General features: G+C 43.4%; 1 protein-coding gene and 1 pseudogene across 1 annotated transcript; one reads left to right on the top strand and one right to left on the bottom strand.

Annotated features, from left to right (window-relative positions):
* The first annotated feature begins 1,011 nt into the window (after window positions 1–1,011).
* On the top strand, window positions 1,012–5,540 carry LOC146187491 (uncharacterized). Its single transcript, XM_084607718.1, has one exon. It carries the CDS (start codon window positions 1,027–1,029, stop codon window positions 2,611–2,613), a length of 1,587 nt encoding a protein of 528 aa, XP_084463844.1. The 5' UTR covers window positions 1,012–1,026; the 3' UTR covers window positions 2,614–5,540.
* Window positions 5,541–6,786: 1,246 nt separating this feature from the next.
* Window positions 6,787–8,719, bottom strand: LOC146187490 (uncharacterized; annotated as a pseudogene).
* Window positions 8,720–17,503: the final 8,784 nt, after the last annotated feature.

The following is a 17,503-nucleotide window of genomic DNA, read 5'->3' as shown; positions in this document are numbered from 1 at the left end:
TGCAGATAGTGACAGTGTAGGGCAGTATTGTTTATGCATCCAGAAATTACGACACAAGAGCTTAATGGTTTTGCTTGGTGCATGTGAACAAATGAAGCAGGAATAAGTTCTTAACAGAGGTCCAAATTTTAAAGCAATGAAACTGAGTTGAAAATGAAAAATAAGTTATGTATAAACAAAGACGGAGGGTAAAAAAAGCAGGAAAGGAAAAGCTCGGAAGCACTTCACATTTTCAACTGTGGCCATGGAAAAAGTCTGGCTCTTCTGGACGATGACACCGGCTAGGCAGTTTCCATCAACCTTAGCCTCAGACCATTTGTGCCAAGTGAACACCTTACTGCAACATTTCTAACTAAATACCACTATTGATGATACGTCTATGGAAAAGTTTCGCTTCTCGTCTTGCAACTCATTACATGATGGAGCTGAAATATGTTCCGCTTATAATAAAGTTGGCTATGAGCTTCTCACACTTTTTGACAGTTTTCACTGGTTGCAGTATGCTACTGTGAATGGTACATCTGGACACTCTATTGATGTGCACTCCACTGGTGTCTTATTCATCACATGCAGTGTTTATTCCCTTCAAATTTAATTCATCCTAAGAGTGGCACAAGGTTGCTGCTGCAAGGTGCATGATGCAAACCAGCAACTTTCACTTGATGTACTAGTGGTGAAAGTGTGTTGCTATTGCTAGGGGGAAGGACTATACAACCAAGGCACAGCAGAAGCCAAATATTATAGTGATTGTGGACAATCCCTGCCAGAATTCTAGTTCATCGGGACAGTTTTCCCATATCGTAACAGTAGCAACTAGTGGCTGTATGGGCAGCAAGAACGCAAGTATGCTGCAAAGGTTAAAACATGCCAATGATAGTACCTTTTTTGCTTCATGCACATTGGCTACAAATGAATTACTTCTCTATTCCTCTATGTAAAAACAGTCACTGACTTTGTTTCATGCATTCTGTCTCGCTTAACTGATCAGTATAGACAGTATAGAGTGGGCAAGGCAGCACCCGTGGGATGCAGTCGCAGCTAAATCCTTTCGTCTTTTTTATGCAGGTCTTTGCCTCGTGCATCGACCCTGTTTCTGTTCAGCTCGTCGGCGGCGAGTGTGCTGCTTCTTGGAATGAACGATATCGGCATGTGCCAGTGACAGTGCTTTTCCCCGCCAACGCCGGCTTTTTTAATGACAGCGACGGCCGTTGTCCGGAACTTTTTCGACGTCCGCACTGGCTATCCCAAGGAACATCGACATCATCAGATCCTTTGGGAACCGCCCCTGAGGTTTTCTTTGCCAGTGGGCAAGGCAGCACCCGTGGGATGCAGTCGCAGCTAAATCCTTTCGTCTTTTTTATGCAGGTCTTTGCCTCGTGCATCGACCCTGTTTCTGTTCAGCTCGTCGGCGGCGAGTGTGCTGCTTCTTGGAATGAACGATATCGGCATGTGCCAGTGACAGTGCTTTTCCCCGCCAACGCCGGCTTTTTTAATGACAGCGACGGCCGTTGTCCGGAACTTTTTCGACGTCCGCACTGGCTATCCCAAGGAACATCGACATCATCAGATCCTTTGGGAACCGCCCCTGAGGTTTTCTTTGCCAGTGGGCAAGGCAGCACCCGTGGGATGCAGTCGCAGCTAAATCCTTTCGTCTTTTTTATGCAGGTCAGTAGATATCGCTACTCCTATGAATTTAAAAGTGATTCTCTTTGTTTGGTCGTGCTGCCTTGCCCAGGCATTTTGCTTGAAACAGTTGCAGAGTGTTTTGACTCATTTTGTTTGCTTGCACTTTTGCTTAGCGGGGACGTTGAGCTCAATCCAGGCCCAGAGGTAGCAAAAAAGCTCGATGAAATTATCGAGAATCAAAAGGTTTCTTCATGTGAACTACAATCTCTAGGAGCAAAACTTGACCTACATATATCAGAGACAAATCAGAGACTTGCTTCAATTGAAAGCAAACTGGAAGTACTATCACAAACAGCTCAAAGGGTTGAAGCCTGTGAGCACTCGTTGGCAGAATTGAACAGGGACATAGTTTCGCTAAGAACAAAGGTGGACTATCTTGAGAACTACTCTCGTCGAAACAATCTACTCATTTATGGCATTGAAGAGTCAGAAACAGAAACAGTAGATGACCTTAGGAAGCATGTTCTAACCGAAATCTTTGAAGGTAAACTTGAAATCAAAGTAAGCAGTTTGGAGAGGATACACCGCTTGGGAAAGAAAGCTGAAGATAAAAAACGTCCCGTGATTATGAGGTTCTTTGATTTCGCTGAAAAAGAAGAGGTTCTCCGGAATGCTTCAAAATTGAAGGGTTCCCAAACGTCCATTTCAGAGGACTTCTCGCCTAGGCTACGGAAAACGAGAAAGCTACTATGGGCTACTGTTAAGGATGTTAAGAAGCCTGAAGATAAAGTGTACCTCAAGTATGACAAATTAGTTGTCAATCAAGTGGTGTATGCTTGGGATGAAAAGAAAAACCGAAGGTATAAAGTAAGTCGTGCCGGTTCACATGATATTGGTCATAGCTCTCAGAGTGATGCAGCAGCAACCCCTGAATTGATGAAAAGTGCCGGGCGTCCGCGAAGGAAATGTGCTCATGCTTCTACTTGACAAGCTGCCAGTTCAGCTCGGTCGTCTTTCAACGCCCTTAGTACTCATCATCAAACTAAAAAGATACCGTCATGTATAGAGAATACCGTTAGAAATTCCCTTGGTAGTCAGGCGAAACGTCCACCTGAACATAGCCAATTACGTGTCATATCTTTGAACGCCAGGAGCATTGTGAATAAATTAGATAGGCTTGAGGTACTGCTCTTTTCATATGATCCCCATCTACTGGTTATAACCGAGACGTGGTTGCACAGTGGTATTTTTGACGAAGAAATTGTGCCTCCGGGCTACGTCATATACAGACGTGATCGCGGTTCACGTGGTGGAGGGGTTGCTGTGATTGCCAAGCGTGAAGTGAACGTAACGCTCCTTGATCAAATTGATCAGCATGAAAGCTTGTTTTTGCGCCTGATAACACATGGCTTCACCTTTTACCTTTGTGCTGTGTATCGCCCACCTGATGCTACGGATGATTTTATGTCTAGTCTTTTCGATCGTTTGATGCATTACCAGAGTCGGAATTTAATGCTTACCGGTGATTTCAACCTCCCTGCCATCGACTGGGACAAACCGTCGTATGGCATATGTGCCTCATGTGATGTTATTTTAGATATTATGTTCTCATTAAACCTTAAGCAAGCTGTTCGTGAATACACCAGAGAGTCATCTGTTCTTGACCTATTCTTTGTTAGCGAAACCTTTTTTGATGGAGTGCTCGATGTTGAACCGGGAATCTCTGATCATCGTCTATTACAGTTTTCTTGTACTTCGCCTACTGCTTCCGGGATGCGTCCAGTTAAATTGATAAAGGACTACGCCCGTGCTGATGATAATGCAGTTATCGACGCCTTACAATCACTGTTGAACAGCTGTGGCGGGAATGACGTTCATAGCTTATGGCTGCATTTCAAGAATGCAGTGCAGTACTGTACTGAACATTTCGTTCCGCTTAGAAAGGTTCGCACTCACCGTCACAATCCTTGGGTAACTCGTGAAATTGTTCAAATCAAGCGCAAAGTGAAGCGATGTAGGAAGAAAAAAACAGCTTCCTTACAGCACTTCCAAGTTTTGAAACAGAAACTTGCCTCAAAATTAAAACTAGCGAGGTCTCATTATTTCAATACGACGCTCCCAGAATTCATCAGAAGTGACCCCCAGAAATTTTGGAATTTTCTAGATCGAAAGGTTGAGCAGTTGAGTAAGGTTCGCATTGATAATGACATTGTCACCGACTGCACGAAAATAGCACAAGGTTTTAACCAGTACTTTCAAAGCGTGTTTCTGACGGTGACGGCAACCACAGCTAGAGTTCGAATTGAAGACCAAGGTAACATACCAAATATTTCTGTAAATGGTGTTCTGTCTATGCTGCGTAAACTCGGCGATAAAAAATCTGCGGGCCCTGATGGGCTCTCAAATGTGTTTCTTAAACGTTTTGCGGCGCAATTATCCGAGTTTTTAGCAAAAATCTTTCAAGTTTCTTTACTTTCTGGTGAAGTGCCGGAAGACTGGAGAATGGCCCGTGTTGTTCCAATTCATAAGAAAGGCGATAAGCTAACCATTTCTAATTACCGTCCAATTTCTATCACTTCTTCTTGTTGCAAGTTATTAGAACACATAGTCTCTGGTTATCTTAACTCCTTTCTAGCTGAAAATAACATTTTATCCTCCTTGCAACACGGCTTCAGAAAGGGTATGTCCACTGTCACGCAGTTGGTAACTACAGTTAATGAATTTCAAGTAGTTCTCGATAAATCTGGGCAGATTGATGTCCTCATTTTAGACTTCTGCAAGGCCTTTGACACAGTTTCCCATAGTAAACTCATTTATAAATTAGTAAGTATCGGCGTCCCTAACTACCTTGTTAATTGGATTAATGCTTATCTTACAAACAGGAAACAATACGTAGAGGTTAATGGTTTCAAATCAAACGAGCTTCCAGTCACATCAGGTGTACCCCAAGGGAGCGTGTTAGGGCCGCTGCTTTTCATAATTTATATTAATGATCTGTCTGTTTCTCTTCCTGATAATGTCTCTTTAAGGCTTTTTGCAGATGACTGCATACTTTTTAAGACCATAAATGAGCCCAACGATCACTGCACCTTGCAAAATTCGCTATTAGCTGTTCACCAATGGTGTCTTAAATGGGACATGAAATTAAACCTCGACAAAACAGTCCTATTGCGAATTTCACGTAAAAAACATATCAGTCATTTCTCGTACAGCCTGCTTAATCATTTAATTGAGGAGACTACACATTATAAATATTTAGGGGTAACCTTAACTCATGATTTAACTTGGTCTTCTCATATTTCCGACATTTGTTCCTCCGCATTTTCCAAGCTGTGCTACTTGAGGCGGAAACTTAATGATGCTCCAAGTAAACTCAAACTTCTTGCATACACATCATTTATTAGGTCTAAATTAGAGTATGCTTCAGTTTTATGGGATCCTTATTTAAAAAAAGACATACATAAAATAGAGATGGTGCAAAGGAAAGCGGTTAGGTTCATTTACAGTAAATACAAGAGGTCAGACTCACCTACTACACTAATGAAAGCTAATCATATTCCACTACTTGAACTACGCAGAAAAATGTCCCGTTTATTGTTTATGCACAACCTCTTAACACACAAATTAAACATACCTCGCCCTGAAATCCTTAAACAATTGTCGCGCAGGACACATCATTCAAAAAGTAACCTGCTCGAACCCATTTTTGCTAGGACTGACTCTTTCCAGCACAGCTTTTTTCCACGGACCATTTCCGACTGGAACTGTCTTCCTGAGGCCATTCTCCAGTCTTCCAATTTCAATAAAGCTCTTGAGTTATATTTTTTTGAATGATACAGTGTTGTATTTTGACTTGTTCTTTTACTCTAATCCCGTGTTTTGATTTTTATTTTTATTTGTTGTTAATGCCTTGTATATCCACTCCTGCCTGGGCCAAAATATTGGCCTGCAGTATTTTGAAATAAATAAATAAATAAATAAATAAATAAATAAATATACCTTCACCAGATATGGCACTTTGGGCTGGTGGCGGAGAGAAATGGATTAATATTGTTACGGGGATGTACCGCGTTTCCAGGTAACAATATATTGTAGCAACAAATTGTCATTAAACTTTTATCACTTACTTTGTTTGCAAAAAAAAAACAAACTTGCTTTTAGAATTTTAACCCCTTATACCAAAACCAGAATAGCAACAAAACGCTGTTTAGCAACCAAATTAACGAAACAAAACTCGCGAGTGCAGTCAGAGGCAGCAGATTGCGACGGGGCATAACGCAAACAAGATGGCTGTCATTTATCGAAAAAGTAGCATACAAAAACAATGTTTCATACTGTAAAGGTCACTTCCTCTGATGATAGTGCGGTCTATCTCCAAATTTTGGAATTGGTTTCCAAGATCAAATAAAAAAGAGCGTGCATGTCATTCATGAAAGCGGACGAGTAACGAACTTCGTGCTTTACACATAACCAAACTTCGATCACAGCTGTTTCATTTAAAGTTCCAACAACAGAACTCACTTGAAAGCTTGCAGAAGCCGCACATTACTGTCAGTAGAACAAAACACGTCCGAAAGCAGCCAAGTGCTTTTAATCTCCGCACTTCCATTTCATTGTCGCCTTGCGAAATGCATAAATCTAATTCTCACTGCGTGCACGGCGGAACGTGTCTGCACGCAGTAGAGGCGGTCAGAAAGCACAGCTGCGGACGGTTTGCTTTTTTTTTTTAATGCAAGTCTTTTCTTCACCGGACGGCGTATGTAATACAGTCGTACCTTAGTGGGGATCTTGGCGAAATACAAGGCTTGGGTTACCTCATAAAATAGATCGCATTTCGGGGCCGATTAGCATGTAAGCGGTATGTAACAAACCTGCGTCTGAGCCACGAAGGGCTCAGACGCAGGTTTGTTACATACCGCTCTCTTTGCGGTCTTCTTTGAGGCTTTGGAGAAGACTCGCGGCACAAGTATAGCACGAGCGCGCGCACACACATCCACGCAACAACGCGCATCGCACACTGCCACCACAACACGGGCACCGAGGCCCACGGGTCGCTAGCGTTGAATGGGGGTGCCGGCCGCAGCTCGTAACAGCCAGGCGACGGCCTCTTCTCGCTCTCCATCTTCGTTTTCCCCCTCGCGTCGCATCCATTTGTTGGGATCAGATATACGCGTCCGGGACACCGCATGACGAGGCCCCGTCTCGCGCCCGTTTCACCAGAGCCCGTTGAGACTCCAGTGTGGAGCAGTTGAGGAGGGCAGTCTCCCATGCCTCTCGGGAAGGGGTAGGGGAAGGGGGGAGGTAAGGATTTCGAGTGCATGCCCACACCATGTGGAAGACATCATAAGTCTCTCCACAGTGCGGGCATCGTCCATTCGTGTTAGGATCATAATGATTTAAGATTGGAGAACAGAGTAGAGTGCCTGTTTGCAGACGCCTTAAAGTTCGTTCCTCCGCCTTACTCAGCCCCTTTGCAGGAGCCGGGAAAAGGCGGTGGTTGTCGCTATAATACGTTATGATTTCTTTGAACCGCAGAAGCGGCTGGTTTGTCTCCGAGTCAGAAGAGCTTTGATGAGGAGCCCGGTGAGTAAGCGCTCGGGCAGCCGCGTCAGCGGTTTCGTTACCTCGTAAACCCTGGTGGCCAGGAGCCCAAATTATTTTCTTTGACGCTGGAGCTGTGGCAGTCCGCCTTGGAATTCGACTCGCTAAGGGGGAGATCTCCCCTTCTAAGTAATGAACACACGCTTTTCGAGAGTCGGTTATGATCATCCTTGATTTCGGGTCCGCGGCAGCAAGCGCTATCGCTACTTCCTCGGCTCACGCTGAATTTTGTGCTCGGAAGGAGAGTCCATCAACGTGCATTCCCCGGCGAACAACAGCGGCCGTGTAAAATCCCGTTGGCGACGGCCCTGCTATGTCTACATAATATACACCGGGTCGGGAGCCGTACCGCCCCTCAAGCGCCCGAGCCCGCGCTTGTCGTCTGCTTTCGTGCGTGTGAGTGCCCATGTTACGGGGTAGCGAAGATGCCCAGAGGATATCGCGCCACAGATCTGGGATACGCCACGACTCCTCTGGAGTGTAATCATGTTGGATACGTAAGCGACTAAGCAGGCGGCGCCCGGGTGCCGTCTGCATGAGCCGCGTATACTGGTTCATGAGATGGGCCTCCCGCAGCTCCTGGTAGGAGTTGAGCACCCCCAACGCCTTGAGTTTTGCATTAGAGGTAGCCACCGGGAGATCCAGGGCTCGCTTAGATGCCTTGCGGATGATATGGCTTAGTAGTGCGAAGGTATGGCATGGCGTAGAGGATCCGGCTAGTCACGAAAGCATGGACGAGCCGAAGCGCGTCCCTGCCCCGCAGACCGCCCCGCTTGTTGGAGACGCGGTGAATCATGCGCCCTACCTGTTCACCTACCTTCTTGAGTTTCGCAATACTGGAGTCCGGTCTGAGTCTGTGGTGAATGAACAGGCTCAGAATCCGGAGCTCCTCCACCTCCCGACAAAGAGATGTGTATTGCTGTGTTATCCTTTGGGTTCGTTCTAACATGCAGAAGCTCTAATTCGGCTGGAGCACATTGGAGCCCACAGTCGACAGCATACGCATCGACTATGAAAGCAGCCCGCTGAAGGTGCTCCTCCATTTACCTAAGGCTCCCGTCGGTGGTCCAGATAGTAATGTCATCTGCATATAATGCATGTTGAATTCCTTCCACCCATGCCAGTTGGCTTGGGAGGCGAATCATAGCTATGTTGAACAGAAGTGGTGATAGTACCGCTCCCTGAGGGGTTCCCCATGTTCCCATGACGTAGGGCCATACTCCTCGTCCTCAATCTGAAGAATGGCCTGGCGTTTAGAGAGGAAATCTCTTACATAGACGTAGGCCATAGCTCCGCAATTGGTTGAGCTCAAGTTGGCCAGGATGCTACTGTGTTTAACATTGTCAAAAGCCCCCTTCAGATCAAGAGCGAGGATGGCTTTGTCATTACGTTGCATAGCTGTGGGTTGTATTACGTCTCTGTGTAGCTGGAGAACAATGTCCTGCGCAGACATATGCGGGCGGAACCCGAACATGGTTGCTGCAAAGAAGCCCTTGGCGAAGTGCGCGGCTCCGGCGCGCCAGCTGCGCGCAGTGTGAAGTCACTGCTCCTTGCGCTTGCGCAGCACGGCTCTCCAGGAGCCACGCGAAGCGGCTCAACTTCTGCCAGTGTAGCTAACGCTACAAAATTCGATATCATTTGATCACAAATATTTATTTTTTTATTTACTTGAGCTCTTCTCTAATCTTGCTGAAGTGACGCCAAAATTTCTGTGGACAATACTGAAGAAAGTCCGCTAAAGCCTGCGAAAAAAAAAAAAACGTAATCATCTCACTGCTCATTTACGAAAACAATTCACACTACATTTTCTTGAAAGCTGCCGACGACGCCTCATTCTTATTTCGAAACCGGTTGTGCTTTGTGGGTACGCTTAGTGTGCATGGTATCACGCGTCATCGAATGATTGTGCAATCTGTTTATAATTTTCCTTTGCGGCCCAAATTTTGAATGACATACTTCAGTGTTTCCAAGAACTATTGCGAGGAACTTTCCACGTCATTGCTAAGTAGACACTTTTCGTCAATACTGGCAATGATAGAAACATAATCCACTCTGCCGTGCTCCTTAATTGAAATAACGGAGGCTAATTGTGTTCGCTCTTTATGATCTTCCAAGAGAAATAAATCAGCTCGTGATCAGATATCCGTGTTTTACGGCAACGATTCCTTCCTTAAATGCTTCACTAGCAAGCAGTAAGTCCAGAATGGAAGTTTCTCCAGTATGTTCAGTAATAATCTGCTCTACGCCAAGAGCAAAAAACAACGCCAATAACAACATCACTCGAAGGAAACGAATGAAAAAGGTTATTTCATTTCATGAAAGGCCAATTAAAATCTCCTTTTTAAATCACATTTTTGTTCCGCCGCATCAGTAAATGATCGTATAGTTTACACTACAAACTTCGTTGAGGTTAAAAGTGGTTTCATTAAATTTAATTTTTTAAAAAAGAAATTTCTATCTTGCTATCTGGCTTTCCATAACAGCACTGAAGGCTCATTCACACATGAGCATTCGGAGGCGCGAGCGAGCGAAACCCTCTGCCGCCGACGCGCTCCTTTGTTCACACTTCTGGGCCAACATATCGTCGCCGTCGCTGCTTCGACTGCAGCTACGTACGCCACAAAAAGCATACAGCTATGCTATGTACCGAAGGGAAACCGCATTATCATTCAATTCTTCACTAAATCATGGCACATCTAACCCGCGCACTGTGGCAATACGATCTTCAACATGTTATTTGCACGCATGTGCAAAGATGTTATTGCAGGCAAGTTGGCGCGTTTCTTCAAGTCAGGTTTAAACGCAAAACAACGGGACGCAAGGAACACTGTAGACAGGACAAGGCGCTTTCTGCCGCTCATACCAAGGCCCGCGTCGATATTATTCCAAATGTCATCCTTCAACGCATTGCCTTTGTTTGGGGTGAAGCTTGTCCTACTGCGCATGATATGGGAGATTTGCTCTGCTCAGGGGATGCCACAAATGGATGGATGGATGGATGGATGGATGGATGGATGGATGGATGGATGGATGGATGGATGGATGGATGGATGGATGGATGGATGGATGGATGGATGGATGGATGGATGGATGGATGGATGGAATATAGGAGCGTCCCCTTTGAAACGGGGTGGTAGCAGTAGCTATCATACTCATTTTTCTTCCTATATCTTAATTATTGATTTAGGATGGTTATCTAAACCATCATTCTATTTATTAAATTTTGTTCCTACATTCTAACATTATGTCACTTCTCTGCTTTTAAGCCACCAATCTTCCAGTCGTTTTTTGCTAGTTTCCACCACCGGTTTATTCAGCCGGCCACTGTTATCTCTAAACCCCAGAGCTTCAGAAACAGTGATTTCGCCTGCACCAACTTCCGGATGGATACCATTACTTTCGAGTATGATATGGTCAATTGTTTCACTGGAGTTTCGACATACAGCACATGCGTCATCTCCATTGTTAAATTTCTTTTTGTAGCTGCGTGTTCTAAGGCACCCTGATCTAGCTTCAAAAAGTAGGGCACTGCCTCTTGAGTTATCAAAGAAATCTTCCTTCCTGATCTGCATTTTCCACTTTCGGTATAATTCCACACTCTGTTTCTTTTCCATCGAATTTATCAAATTTTTACCTTCTGTGTTTTTCACCTGTTGCTTAATGCTGTTTATTTCTCCGTCCTTGTTACTAGCATACTTACTAGTTAGTTTCCTAGTTCTTTTCCTCCATTGTGAGTCTACGCTTTTTAGGTACAGGTATTTAAATACTTTAGCTGCTTATCTGTTACTGTCCAAATTGCTCAGGCGTTCCTCATATAATATTTTACTCTAAGCTTCCCGTACTTCGAAAGATGCCCATCACATATCTCCCTGTACCGCCTCATTTGTAGTTTTGCCGTGGGCACCTAGTGCTGATCGTCCAACGGATCTCTGATTTGTTTCTAATGTCGACTGTACCTCAGATTTTAGGCACAAAACCGCATTTCCGAAAGTAAGTCCGGGCACCATAATTCCTTTCCAAATACCCCTCAAAACCTCACACCTATTGTATCCCCACAATGCCTTATGCTTCATTATCCCTGCATTCCTTCGCCCTTTGGCCTTAAGTGATTGCTCATGCTTTCCAATGTATGCCAATCCTTCTTTTACCCATACCCCCCGGTATTTATACTCTGCTACTCTAGGTATTTCAAGGCCTTGTATTTTAAGACCCTGATCAGTTGAGCCGTTGAAAATCATCAGACCCGACTTAACTGCGCTAAAACTGAAGCCTAGAGCGTCCCCTTCGTCTCCGCAATAGTTAACTAGAGTTTGCAATTCTTCCAGACTCTCAGCTAGCAGAACAATATCGTCTGCCTACATCAAACCGCGGAGGCGCTGCTCTACCGCCTTTCCACCTAATCTATATGACAGGTTAAAACCTAGGTTACTGTCTTGTATCCTCCGTTCCAGGTTTATCATATAAAGCATGAACAGCACCGGTGATAGAGGACAGCCTTGTCTTAATCCTTTGCATACTTTGACATCCTCCGTACTTCTTATCCCTTCCCACGTAATTTCTACTTTGTTATCCCGGTATATCTCCTGTAGGAACTCTATTATCTCAAAACCGATACCTTCTTCTTTGAATATGTTCCACAGGAGTTCCCTGCTTACGTTGTCGTACGCCCCGTTTACGTCCAGGAAGGCCAAATACACAGGTCTATTTTCCACTCTAGATATTTCGATGCATTGGGTAAGCACGAACAGGCTATCATCTAAGCACCTACCATTTCTAAAGCCGTTCTAAAGTTCTGCGAGTATCTTGTTACTTTCTACCCATGCACCTTTAATTTCACCGCCTGCATGGCTAACCTGTACATAACAGATGTTATGGTAATCGGCCTGTAGGATTTTATGTGCATCCTGTCTCCTTTCCCTTTATAAACCAAATTCATTTTACTCTGCCGCCAGCTGTGCGGAATTTGCTTATTCGTTATGACTGTTTCCAGAGCTTTTAACAACGTTTCCTTACTTTTTGTACCGAGTTCATTAATCAGCTTGATCGGAATTCCATCTATTCCTGTAGATGTGTTTTTAGGAATATTTTTTTTTACGAAAACAATGCTAAAGATCGCCCCCTAGGCGTCTGCTGGATATTACAAAATCCCGGCGTCTGCATCTGAATGCATGCAGTCGGTATTGATCGACTGCTTTAATTTGTGTTATATAGAAATTACAAAGACGTTAAGGCACTGCAAATGCTTTCAAGGTTGGCCTGATGTGAAAAAGACAATAAATAAACCAATGTGAGGCATTATACGACGTGCAATATTCGGAGGCGAAGTCTCGGCGTGCAGCCAGTCGATATAGCCAGGCGTGTGTCGCGCGAATTCATGGAGCTGGAAGGTAGATTCCATGATATACTCATGGTAGCGAAACTTGCATAGACCCCGACTGAATGAGGCTCAAGTTTCTTTCCGCCGCCACGCCCTGTGAGAATGGTTCTAAATACTAGTGCTAATAAAAACAAAGAAAAAGCACGACGTCACAATTACGTATATTTGGTGCAAAGTTTGATTTTTTTTCCTCGTAGACTCGAAAGAAAAAGCCAACGATGAAGACCGAACGATTATCGGTCAAGTCGGGAAAAAATTGACCCCGCCACTGTTGTGGAAATTTAGTTTGGCAGAAAAATTGAGAGCCAATTTAAGTCGACTCTTGGTGTTGAACAGGGTCTATTCTTAGCCATTATTAATATAAACAGCGCGAACACGAAGACAAGGGACAAGAAACAAGAAAGCCACAGTACATGCTATTCTTAGCCGACTTGTGTAAGCATCGTTCAGTCTCCGTCCTCGTTAGCCTTGCCTTTCTGTGCGAGTGATGTAAAAGCATCACCGCTGCTTAGATCCACATTCATTCTTCAGGCATGCATTGGAAGGATAAGTCAAATGCGCCGTAGTGCTTGCACACCACGAAAACAACAAAGACAGAATGGAGTGTCGCAGAAGCAACAGCAACATGGAGCAGTAAATGGGACGGAAGGCCTTAAAACCAGATGGAACATACAGCTCCAATAATAACCCAAAGTAGTATGCCGCAACAGCAGTACGGCCAAGCTTGATGAAAAAGACACATACCAAAGCGTGTACTGTTAACACATCTTTTTTCGTGTGTATAAATATTTACAAAATAAATCCTGTACAGCTATCTGTATACAGAATCAGGTGATACAAGTGAAGGAGGGCCCGCATAGAAACGCGGTACGAATATACTATTACACGAAACCGTACGGTATTTGGCGGAATGATCTGTTTATATATAGCAGTCAGCTTGCACACATCATGCCAAAGTAGTAAGATTCCCATCAACCCAAATATTACGCAACAAAACAACCCTTCACTAACAACCGCAATAAACCATCGGACATCTGCATGGACTCAAGTACCCTTCGCATGAGCAGCCACCTAACATCATTTGGCCTTTCTCTGCATCGCAAACCAATGAAGCTTAACTCGTGTGAAGAAGGAGAACATTTCATGGTATACAGCACTACTACATACTGCCAAGAACGTTTTAGTTTTTCATCAAAGATGGAACAAACAAAGGGCTTGGCTGATATTGTCTGGAGACACAAGTCTATCAATAAAAGCCTTAAAAAGCCATTCACATGCACCAAAAATAAGCAAGAAGCTGTTCTCATTATGTTCTATTACCTCTAGCCATTCCGCAAAAATTCCACCACTGCATGCTACAGTATTCCACAATGCCTTCAAACTTATCGAAAGGTGTGTTGCAGGGCATTTTCTGAATGTACACTCATTAAACATTATAGTGCATCCATGTCTCGGTGCCGAAAATGAAGCTCCTTGCTTCTTACTAGTTCAAATATTTAAGGAAAAAGCTATTTTCAAGACAACACATCTTCTACTAGAGCTGCCTTGTCCTGGCTTTTGTTCACATGAAAAACTCTCCAAATTATCTATTGGCCTGTTGGGATAAACGTGAAGTTCCAGGGTTGTTGCAGCTGCTTCAAAGGCAACAAAAGCGTTTTACGCTGCTGAGCTTTAACTAGTGAAGCAATAAAGGCGATTATTTAAGCATTAACCGTGAACTCAAAAATTTTTGTACTTCATTTCTTATCGACTTTGAGCGAAGGTCCACCGAGACTAACTGGCTTCTTTTTAAGAATAAAATGAACAGTCTTGTAAAACAATACATCCCTACAATTACTGTAAGTGAACGCGTTATTACCCCTTAGTTCAATAATACATTAAAGAGTCTTAATAACAAGACGAAAAGATTCTTTCGAGCAGCCAGACGAAATAACAACCCTAATACATGGCAGAAGTATTACGTAGCCGAAAAACAATTTAGCGCCCATGTTTTTAAAGCTAAACAATCATTTTTTAATACCACGCTCCCTGAAATGCTACGCGAAAATCCTCGTCAATTCTGGAAATGTATCAATCCTAACCCTAGCAACCCGAAAACACTTCATGATGATGATATGGCTACAATTGCGGAACATGATGTTGCCGAAGTATTAAATATGACCTTTAGTTCTGTATTTACTCGTGAACCAGATGGGGACCTACCGGATTTTCCATCCTTTGGTTTTCCTGCTATGCCCGATATATCATTCGAACCCCACGGCATTGTTAAATTAATTGATTCTTTGAAACTAACATCATCAGCAGGTATTGATGATATTAACGCAAAGGTACTAAAAATACAAAACATATCACAAGTGTCCTGTTGTCTCATATCTTTCAGCAATCGCTTTCATCAGGCATTGTACCGCACGACTGAAAAGTGGGTAAAGTCATTCCAGTACCAAAAAAACGGCCTTCATCTTCTCGTCATAATTACCGTCCTATATCCATTACTGGCGTCCCGTCTAAACTAATGAAACATGTAATCTTTTCTCACGTTATGAATTTTTTTTTATCTGTTAATTTCTTTCACGCCAGCCAACATGGTTTTATAAAGGGCTTTTCTTGCGACACATAGTTAGCTCTATTTATTAATGACCTAAGCTCCAACCTTGATCAAAACATTCTAGTGGACGCCCTCTTCTTAGATTTCGAAAAGGCGTTTGACAAAGTTCCCCACCGGCGGCTTTTTTTGAAACTTTCACGGCTTAATCTCAATTCCTTGGTACTTGACTGGCTTCGTAACTTTCTAACTAACCGGCAACAGTTTGTTCTCGCTAATAAATGCTCTTCTTCTCACTCCTCTGTTATAACTGGGGTACCCCAGGGCACAGTCTTGGGGCCCCTGCTTTTTCTTATCTATATAAACGACCTGCCAACTGACATATGCTCTAACATGCGCCTATTTGCTGACGATTGTGTTGTGTACCGTCCCATAATCACTCACAGTGATCGCCAACGTCTTCAAACTGACATTGATCGCCTTTTAACTTGGTGCAGTAAATGGCTCATGTCTCTTAACGTGAAAAAAACTTCTTTACTTTCTTTTCACAGGTGTCCCTCTGAACCACCTTTTAAGTACCTAATAGCTAATTCAGAAATTGCAGCAGTAACCACATATAAATACCTTGGCCTTCACTTAACACATGATCTTAAGTGGACATACCACGTAACTCAAATTTCTAAAGAAGCAAATCGAGTCCTGGGATATTTTCGGCGAATGCTACGTCTAGCACCACCATCGTTAAAATCACTAGCCTATGTAACATTTGTACGGCCCAAACTAGAATCTGCATGCGCTATTTGGGACAATAATCAACTTAATCTTTCTAACACGCTAGAAGCAATACAAAACCGCGCCGCTAGATTCATCTTCTCTGCATATTCTTATCATGAAAGCGTAACCAAACTAAAATGCAATGCTCATTTATCAAATTTAGCTAACCGGCGTAGCATCGCAAGACTATCTCTTTTTCATAAATTCTATTATCATCTTTCGCACGAATCTGTTATCATCTCTGCATACCGCATCTCCAGCCGCACGAACCACGAAAAGACAACCCATCCTCCGCAAGCCCGCACATCTGCGCATCTATATTCGTTTTTCGTTCGCACAGCAAAAGACTGGAATGACTTGCTTGCCGACGTCGTGCTCCATACAGAGCCATCAATGTTCAAAGCATCACTCGAAGCAATATTATGCCCTGTAACCCACTCCCTCATGTAATACCCCTTCAATGGGGCCTTTGAGGTCGAAATAAATAAATAAATAAATAAATAAATAAATAAATAAATAAATAAATAAATAAATAAATAAATAAATAAATAAATAAATAAATAAATAAATAAATAAATAAATAAATAAATAAATAAATAAATAAATAAATAAATTGATGACAATGTATATGTGCTTATATCCTTTACTATTTTGGCCATGGTCCTTGGTGACGTCGTCGTGCGGACTGCAGAAGTTTATGGCGGCGCTCTTGAAGCAGCTCGTACTTCTTTCGAGGCTGGGGATGTTCCTGGTGGCAGAACGGTGGCTAGTAGAGGAAGCTGCAAGATGCATTCGAAACAATTGAAAGAAATGCGTGCTCTACTGCTTAGCATCTGAGGAGAAAACAGAATAGACTCATTAACCGAGCTTTGCCGCTATCAGTGTATCTCATGTACAGTACGCATTTATCAAGCCGGTAATAATCACCTCTGTAAGCTCTTGAATAAGCGCAATAAAAGGAAAGCGGACATTTTAAGAAACACTAATAAACACTTCTATTACTGTTTGATGTTGACAATTCATTTAGAACTCGTGCGGTTTATTAAAAGTTCTGTTAGAGCACTATAACGAAAAGCAAGTGTATTCTATCAATGTATTATAACACGTAACGAAAACAAGAACTGAGGAACGCCAACGAGGAATTCACAGCATGCTGCTGGGCTCGCAGAGGCGCGAGACGGCACCGCTGTCTCGGCAACGTCGTTTATCAACAACACCTTTTTTGAACTTATTCTTTTAATGCGGCCACGTAAATCGCGTGAAACTATGGTCCTCGCGCCTACTCGTCAGTAACAACTCCTAGAGTGAAATCATGAAGTTAATGCCGGTTAATGTGACGCAGTAACCGAAATGAGCAGCAACGCTAAAAGGAGGAATGCCACGCGCGCCCAGAAAGGAAATTATATGCTCGCTTGCTCACCTTCCGAATTACAACTCCAAAGCGACGCATTCAGACGCCGTTCGAATAGTGCATACCGTCACTTGCCGCGACGGAACGTCTCTCCGGAGAAGCGCTGATGCAGCACCATCCCAGAAGCTTTGCACGATACAAGCTTTACCGCAACCAAAACAAAGACGTGCGC

This window comes from Amblyomma maculatum, chromosome 6 (genome assembly GCF_055883805.1).
Source record: "Amblyomma maculatum isolate TAMU_Amacu chromosome 6, ASM5588380v1, whole genome shotgun sequence".
Taxonomy (NCBI): domain Eukaryota; kingdom Metazoa; phylum Arthropoda; class Arachnida; order Ixodida; family Ixodidae; genus Amblyomma; species Amblyomma maculatum.
The sequence above is the reverse complement of the archived record's forward strand: the minus strand, read 5'-3'. Positions and strand labels throughout refer to the sequence as shown.